The following is an 8,652-nucleotide window of genomic DNA, read 5'->3' as shown; positions in this document are numbered from 1 at the left end:
AGAGAGTTATTGACAGATTGGCGAATTGTGTAATACATTTATTTACTTAAATACTATTCTGTCCAAATTCAGTAAAGTCAGTGTGTGTGTTGCGTCAGGGGTGTGTCGGAGGCGTGGAGGGGCGGCTCCGTGCTGATGAAGGAGCAGGGGCAGTGGGCGGAGCTAGCAGGGCATGATTACGTCATGGACCTGATCTCAGACCTGGAGCTTCCTGCTGATTTCCCCAAACAGAAGAGCTACTTCATCATCAGTGCTGAGGACCCCACCAGGGTCCGGGGCAACGCCAGCCTGTGAGCACACACACACACACACCACACACACAACACACACACACACACACACACGCACACACACACACACACACACACACACACACACTAATGCGTTCTGTCACACATACTGTACACACACTCTCCATGCTGTACGTGTGGCTCCAGTGTAGCACCCCCCTCTCCGTTCCTCCAGTACCCTGTTCGGCTCTGGGTTTGACTCTGACGAGGAGCTGCCTCCTGCCCAGCCTCTCAGCAGCAGACCTGCCTACAGCCTGCCTGACTCTGACGGATACTACAGCCATGGTACACACACACACACACACATACACACATACCACAGACATGCACACACACATTACACACATACATATGCTGTCCTGCTGTGAATGTGTGTGGGTGTGTTTCCTCCACAGTGGAGTCAGATGGGTACAGTGATGGCCAGACACAGAGAGGAATGGATCGATATCTGGACAGCCTGTTCGACCCTGTTCTCGCTGATGGAAGCTTGGTAAGGAACACACACACACACTACTCTAGTACAGACACACACACAACCTTTTATTACTAGTTTTTCTCTCTTTTGTTCTCTTGCCGTCTCTTTCTCTCTCTCCCTCTCTCTCCTTCTCTCTCTCTCATGTACACACTTACCGCTCAGGTGGCTGAGCGGTTAGGGAATCGGGCTAGTAATCAGATGGTTGCCGGTTCGATTCCCCGCCAGGCAAATGACGTTGTGTCCTTGGGCAAGGCACTTCACCCTACTTGCCTCGGGGGAATGTCCCTGTACTTACTGTAAGTCGCTCTGGATAAGAGCGTCTGCTAAATGACTAAATGTAAACCACACACACACACATATGTGATCAAAATACATGGTGATCTATCATTTTGCCATCCAATCTTCCAGTCTGAGAGAGTGTGAATGGGGCATTTGATCCTGCCCTGTGTGTGTGTGTATGAATGAAGCCCTAATAAGAACCTGACAAACCAGGGTGATTAAGTTACTAGGGTACCGTATTCACCCCAGCACAAAGCGCAGCTCTCCCATCACCCGGGAGACTGAAACCCAGAGGGCCGTCTCTCACTCTGACAGGGCCGTCTCTCACTCTGACAGGGCCGTCTCTCACTCTGACAGGGCCGTCTCTCACTCTGACAGGGCCGTCTCTCACTCTGACAGGGCCGTCTCTCACTCTGACAGGGCCGTCTCTCACTCTGACATGGCCGTCTCTCACTCTGACAGGGCCGTCTCTCACTCTGACAGGGCCGTCTCTCACTCTGACAGGGCCGTCTCTCACTCTGACAGGGCCGTCTCTCACTCTGACAGGGCCGTCTCTCACTCTGACAGGGCCGTCTCTCACTCTGACAGGGCCGTCTCTCACTCTGACAGGGCCGTCTCTCACTCTGACAGGGCCGTCTCTCACTCTGACAGGGCCGTCTCTCACTCTGACAGGGCCGTCTCTCACTCTGACAGGGCCGTCTCTCACTCTGACATGTTTAAACTCATACTCTTAGCACGGGCTTTAGCACCGCTGTTCTTTATCTGGGATCTATGAATCAGGAACGTTAAGAACCGATATGTGTGTGTGTGTGAGTGTGTGAGTGTTTGAGTGTTTGAGTGTGTGAGTGTGAGAGTGTGTGTGTGTGTGTGAGTGTGTGAGTGTGAGTGTGAGTGTCTGAGTGTGTGAGTGAGTGTGAGTGTGTGAGTGTGTGTGTCTGAGTGTGTGAGTGAGTGTGAGTGTGTGAGTGTGAGTGAGCTGCTCCTACAGTGTGTATGGTACTCCCAGGGGAGTATAGAGTTCCTGTGGCCTGCTCTCCAGGGGTCTGACTGGACCAGTAGCCTGTTACTCTCTCTCTCCCCCTCCCTGTCTCTCTCTCTCTCTCTCTCTCTCTCTCTCTCTCTCTCTCTCTCTCTCTCTCTCTCTCTCTCTCTCTCTCTCTCTCTCTCTCTCTCTCCCTTCCTTCCTTCCTTCCCTCCCCCTCTCTCTCTCTCTCTCTCTCTCCCCCTCCCTCTCCCTCCCTCTCTCCCTCTCTATCTCCCTCTCTCACTCCCCCTCCCTCTCTGCAGTGTTGTTCCTCATCCCCATGTCCACCCCTGCTGTCTCTCTGTCTCAGGATCCAGATCATGCAGCCAGTGTATCGGGCCGGATGAAGGGAGGAGGGGGTGTAGGAGGAGGAGGGGAGGGGGACCAGAGTCCAGCCCCCCCAAGTCGACCGTACCCCCCCGGAATACACCCTGGAGGTCAGTCTGCCTGTCTGCCGGTCTGTCTGTCTGTCTGCTGGTCAGTCTGCCTGCCTGCCTGCCTGCATGTCTGTCTGTTGGTCTGTCTGCTGGTCTGTTTGTGTGTCTGTCTGCTGGTCTGTCTGTGTGTCTGTCTGTCTGTCTGCTGGTCTGTCTGTGTGTCTGTCTGCTGGTCTGTCTGTGTGTCTGTCTGTCTGTCTGCTGGTCTGTCTGTGTGTTTGCCTGTCTGTCTGCTGGTCTGTCTGTCTGCTGGTCTGTCTGTGTGTCTGTCTGCCTGTCTGTCTGCTGGTCTTTCTGCCTGTCTGTCTGCTGGTTTGCCTGTGTGTCTGTCTGTCTGTCTGTCTGTGTCTTAATCCTGTCTGTCTGCTCTTGTGCCTGCTGTCTGTTTCATCATATTATGTAAATTATTGTGACTATTTTTAGATTTTTCAAATGTATCTTTTCTTATCTCAACATTCTCTGTTTCTTTTCCCTCTTCTTTCTCACACATTATTCCTCTCACACATCCCTCTCTCTCTCTCTCTCTCTCTCTCTCTCTCTCTCTCTCTCCTCTCTCTCTCTCTCTCTCTCTCTCTCTCTCTCTCTCCCTCTCTCTCCCTCTCTCTCTCTCTCTCTCTCTCTCCCTATCTCTCTCTCTCTCTCTCCCTATCTCTTTCTGTCCTCCTCGTCACATCAATAATTCAGCTTGTTCTAAGTGGGTCTTAATAGGCAGCTCTAAACGGTGGCTTCTGTGTTTTGTACTGCAGTGTTTCTACTCTGTGTCTGTACTCTGTGTCTCTACTGTGTGTCTCTACTGTGTGTTTCTACTGTGTGTCTCTACTGTGTGTTTCTACTGTGTGTCTCTACTGTGTGTCTCTACTGTGTGTCTCTACTGTGTGTCTCTACTGTGTGTTTCTACTGTGTGTCTACTGTGTGTCTCTACTGTGTGTCTACTGTGTGTCTCTACTGTGTGTCTCTACTGTGTGTTTCTACTGTGTGTCTACTGTGTGTCTCTACTGTGTGTCTACTGTGTGTCTCTACTGTGTGTCTCTACTGTGTGTCTCTACTGTGTGTCTCTACTGTGTGTCTCTACCTGCCGACCTTCCTGTGTCAGAGTAGCAGCAGAATAGAGGCAGGCTGGCTGGTGCAGGAGGACAGGTACCCTAACATGGAGGGAACCCAGCCACAGGGCAGGGAAGGTGGACGAGGTGTTGAGGTGCAGACAGCTGATGTCATTAACACCAACAAGTCAATAACTTAGTGAAACTTTGTACTAGACTGTTGCTAATACAATTACAAGTACTATTGCATTACAATGTATTATTATTATATTATAGCTGTTATTATTCCTATTGCTTGAAGTTCCTGGAAGTGTCTGGCTGTCTGGTGACCTGCGTTACCTAACCTGCAGTAATGACTGCTGTGTTTGGCCCTTCCTCATGGATAATGCATGGGCTGCATATCGACTGTAACCTCATAGGGTCACTCTTTATAGAGGCCTGTGTTGCTCTCTGTCTCTCTCCATTGACCTCACACACACACACACACACATACACACACACACACACACGCATGCATGTACGCACGCTCACCGACACGCAGACACAAGCACAAGGTCTTCTACAGTTTCAACTCTTTAGACCACTCCATAAGCTGTGCACTTCTCTTTAACCTTGGCTTACAGCTCATATTACATACTCTACACCCTGTACTTCCTGTAGTTTTCTACACATTACTCTAGAAGACCTGTACTTCCTGTAGTTTTCTACACATTACTCTAGAAGACCTGTACTTTCTGTAGTTTTCTACACATTACTCTAGAAGACCTGTACTTCCTGTAGTTTTCTACACATTACTCTAGAAGACCTGTACTTCCTGTAGTTTTCTACACATTACTCTAGAAGACCTGTACTTCCTGTAGTTTTCTACACATTACTCTAGAAGACCTGTACTTCCTGTAGTTTTCTACACATTACTCTAGAAGACCTGTACTTCCTGTAGTTTTCTACACATTACTCTAGAAGACCTGTACTTCCTGTAGTTTTCTACACATTACTCTAGAAGATCTGTACTTCCTGTAGTTTTCTACACATTACTCTAGAAGACCTGTACTTCCTGTAGTTTTCTACACATTACTCTAGAAGCCCTGTACTTCCTGTAGTTTTCTACACATTACTCAAGCCCTGTACTTGACGCTGCAGCTTCCAGCTCCTAACCCTAACCCTGTGCCACCCTGTTTGCCACCCAAAGCTGTGCCCGTGCTTCCAGTCATGGGTGGGATGATGCCACCCATCCCTACATTGCCAACCCCCTCCCACCACCACCCCCACCCCCAGCAGCAGCAGCCCCCCCCGCACCCCTACCGCCACCCCAATGCCACCCGCTCTGCCTCTCCACCCCGCTCCAGCCCCTCCCCTCCCCACACCCGGCCCCCGCCCACCCCCGCGCCGGCCGCCACCCTTCCCCCCATGCCCCTGCCTGGGATGGCCCCTCTGCCCGCCATGCCAGTCCTGCCTGTGATGCCAGGTATGGGCGTGGCCGCCTGTGTGTCCGTGTGGCGTGGGTTTGCGGTGGGCGTGGTTCGGTTGTGTGATGTGTGGTACTTGTTTGTTGGGTTAGTCTTGTTCTGCTTGAGTGTGCTGTCTCACCTGGTATTAGACAGGTTCTGGTCCAGTGTGTTAGACCTCCAGAGGTCTCTGGAGAGTGTGTGATGTCTTTCTGGGAGGAAGAACAGAGATTTTTTTTAATTGTGTGTGTGTGTGTGTGTCTATATATGTGTGTGTGTGTGTCTATATATGTGTGTATGTGTGCGTGTGTTTGTGTGTGTGTTTACCTGTCTCAGGTGCAGAGCAGACGGTCCTAGCTCAGCAGCAGCAGGCTCTCATCAACCAGCAGGCCATCATTCTGGTGCGTGTGTCTGTCTGTCTGTCTGACACTGACCTCTGTCCCAGGACAGGCTCTGCTCTCGCTGTCTACGGTTATGTTTACATTTACATTTACAGTAGATGCTTGTTGTATGGACACTATTGTCTTTTAGATAGACCTCATCATTTCATTTGATGATAAATATTCATTCTGAGATGTCACTAGGATTCTTATTATGACTGTGTGTGTGTGGTGTGTGTGTGTGTGGTTGGTGTGTGTGTGGTGTGTGTGTGTGTGTGTGGTGTGTGTGTGTGTGGTTGGTGTGTGTGTGGTGTGTGTGTGTGTGTGTGGTGTGTGTGTGTGTGTGTGGTGTGTGTGTGTGTGGTTGGTGTGTGTGTGGTTGGTGTGTGTGTGTGGTGTGTGTGTGTGTGTGTGGTTGGTGTGTGTGTGTGGTGTGTGTGTGTGTGTGTGGTGTGTGTGTTTGTGTGTGGTTGGTGTGTGTGTGTGGTGTGTGTGTGTGGTGTGTGTGTGTGTGTGTGTGTGTGTGTGTGTGTGTGGTTGGTGTGTGTGTGTGTGTGTGGTGTGTGTGTGTGGTGTGGTGTGTGTGTGTGTGTGTGGTGTGTGTGTGTGTGTGTGTGTGTGTGGTGTGTGTGTGTGTGTGTGTGTGTGCAGGCCCAGCAGATGACCATGCAGGCCATGGCTCTGCAGCAGCAGATGATCTCTTCCTTCCCCCCTGCTTCTCCAGCACCCCAGGTCCTGCCGGCTCAGCAACACACACACCAGCACTCACGCACGGTAAGCACACACACACACACCAGCACTCACGCACGGTAAGCACACACACACACACCAGCACTCACGCACGGTAAGCACACACACACACACCAGCACTCACGCACGGTAAGCACACACACACACACCAGCACTCACACACACCCACACACCCCCAACTCTTAACTTTTAACACTCTCTCTCTCTCTCTCTCTCTCTCTCTCTCTCTCTGTCTCTCTCTCTGCAGACAAAAGATATTGGAGATTCTCCCTACAGCTCCAGCCCTGCCCCAACCCACCTCAAGCCCTCTCAACATAAAATCAGTACGCCTCTAACTCTCACACACACACATCAACATACATACATACACACATACATCACATTCAGTTCAGTGAGGCACCTCCTGCTGGACGATGTAGTAAGTAGTTCCTGATGGTGATGTCAGGGGTGTTAAGTTGAGTTCAGGCATTACAGCAGATTAATGACTTCAGCTGGATAAGACACATGGTTGTATCCTCTACTGTAAGGAGCTGGCTGTCGCCCCCTCTCGTGACAGAGTGAGTGGTGTGTTCCAGGTCAGGCCCGGGGCCCCCCTCCTGAGGACGTGGTACGATCCAGTGTGTCTAACGCAGAGCACGTGGAGCCAAGCCACAACATCAAAGACATCATCCGTCAGTACCAGCCTCCCAGCCTCCCAGCCCCCGCCCCCGCCCCTGCCCAGCCTCCACCCGCACACAGGTCAGTACCAGTCTCCCAGCCTTCCAGCCCCCGCCCCTGCCCAGCCTCCACCCGCACACAGGTCAGTACCAGCCTCCCAGCCCCCGCCCCAGCCCCCTCCCAGCCTCCACCCGCACACAGGTCAGTACCAGATCACCAACCTCCAAGTACTGGATAATAATGTGTGTGTGTGTCTGTGTGTGTGTCTGTGTGTGTGTTCAGGAAGGCGGATGGAAAAATGTTTGCAAAAAAAACGGATCCCCACGATGAGGCGATGGAGATCCTCAAAGACCAGATGACCAACCCACCACCACCGGTACACACACACTCTCTCACACACACACTCCACACACACACACTCTCACACCCCAGTTCAGACTGGGGTAAAAAAGTTAGACAGAGCATGCTGCATGCTCTGTCTAACTTTTTAAATTCCCTCTCTCTCATTGATTTATTTCTACGTCTAACTTTTTAAATTCCCTCTCTCTCATTGATTTATTTCTACGTCTAACTTTTTAAATTCCCTCTCTCTCATTGATTTATTTCTACATCTCTTTCTCTCCTCCCCCCCTCCCCACCCCCCCCTCCCCCCCCCCCCCCCCCCCCTCTCAGAGGAAGATATCTCCTGCTTCTCCTACCATGCCTCGGGAGCCTAAAGAAGAGGGAGGGGCTAAAATCACCAAGGCAGCCAAAGCCAGCCCCCCTGTCCCAGCAGCTTCCCTCAGTAGCCCCGCCCCCCCTCCAGGTGAGACCAGGACCCCAACACATTTAGCTGACACACAGTGGCAAAAATCTGCTATCAATTTTCCTTTCAAAACATATATTGTGAAACCTGTTTTTTAACTTTTTTTTTTTAAACTTTTTATTCGAAACTTTTTAGATCTTATATATAGTATATATATATAAACCTGAGCTATATACCTAACCGTGTGTGTGTGTGTGTGTGTGCACGTGTGTGTGTGTGTGCACGTGTGTGTGTGTGTGCACGTGTGTGTGTGTGCAGTCTCCAGAGAGCTTCCAGTAGAGCAGGAACTCCTCCAGACACAGCTCCACCAGAGGAGCAGTGAGGAACACTACACTTACACACACGTTCCCTGGAAGCTGTATCTGAGAAAAGAGGTCCACACACACACACTCTCTCACAACTGTAGCTTATTTATGTTTCCACGCCTGTTGAGTCACTGACTGTGTGTGTTTCTGTGTGTGTGTGTGTGTGTGTGTGTGTGCGCAGGTGTTCTACCCTAAAGAGAGCTTCAGCAGCCCGCTGATCCTGGAGCTGCTCTTCAGACAGGTGAGCTGAAGGCCCCTGGACCAGGGTGTACCAGGGTGCACCAGGGTGGGCCAGGGTGGACCAGGGTGTACCAGGGTGGACCAGGGTGGACCAGGGTGTACCAGGGTGCACCAGGGTGGGCCAGGGTGGACCAGGGTGGACCAGGGTGGAACAGGGTGGACCAAGGTGCACCAGGGTGGACTAGGGTGGACCAGGGTGGGCCAGGGTGGACCAGGGTGGACCAGGGTGGGCCAGGGTGGACCAGGGTGCACCAGGGTGGACCAGGGTGGGCCAGGGTGGACCAGGGTGGACCAGAGTGCACCAGGGTGGACCAGGGTGGGCCAGGGTGGGCCAGGGTGGACCAGGGTGGACCAGAGTGCACCAGGGTGGACCAGGGTGGACCAGGGTGGGCCAGGGTGGGCCAGGGTGGACCAGGGTGGGCCAGGGTGGGCCAGGGTGGACCAGGGTGGGCCAGGGTGGGCCAGGGTGGACCAGGGTTCAGATCGTGAGTCACCCAACATTTTAGGGTGACTCAAACTGTGTGC

At 52.0% G+C, this 8,652-nt stretch overlaps 1 protein-coding gene across 1 annotated transcript in view; it reads left to right on the top strand.

The window, feature by feature from the left end:
* Window positions 1-8,652, top strand: part of myo15aa (myosin XVAa) — a 24,580-nt gene that overhangs the window by 7,295 nt on the left and 8,633 nt on the right. The window contains exons 8-20 of the mRNA XM_062478357.1: window positions 99-290; window positions 466-575; window positions 686-780; window positions 2,379-2,505; window positions 4,735-4,825; window positions 4,892-5,015; window positions 5,323-5,391; window positions 6,022-6,144; window positions 6,677-6,850; window positions 7,064-7,153; window positions 7,450-7,582; window positions 7,841-7,956; window positions 8,069-8,128. Of these exons, the coding sequence (XP_062334341.1) occupies window positions 99-290; window positions 466-575; window positions 686-780; window positions 2,379-2,505; window positions 4,735-4,825; window positions 4,892-5,015; window positions 5,323-5,391; window positions 6,022-6,144; window positions 6,677-6,850; window positions 7,064-7,153; window positions 7,450-7,582; window positions 7,841-7,956; window positions 8,069-8,128 (1,504 nt within the window). The remainder of the gene's footprint in view (window positions 1-98; window positions 291-465; window positions 576-685; window positions 781-2,378; window positions 2,506-4,734; window positions 4,826-4,891; window positions 5,016-5,322; window positions 5,392-6,021; window positions 6,145-6,676; window positions 6,851-7,063; window positions 7,154-7,449; window positions 7,583-7,840; window positions 7,957-8,068; window positions 8,129-8,652) is intronic.

This window comes from Osmerus eperlanus, chromosome 2, assembly GCF_963692335.1.
Source record: "Osmerus eperlanus chromosome 2, fOsmEpe2.1, whole genome shotgun sequence".
NCBI lineage: Eukaryota > Metazoa > Chordata > Actinopteri > Osmeriformes > Osmeridae > Osmerus > Osmerus eperlanus.
This window is presented reverse-complemented; position numbering and strand designations above follow the sequence as displayed.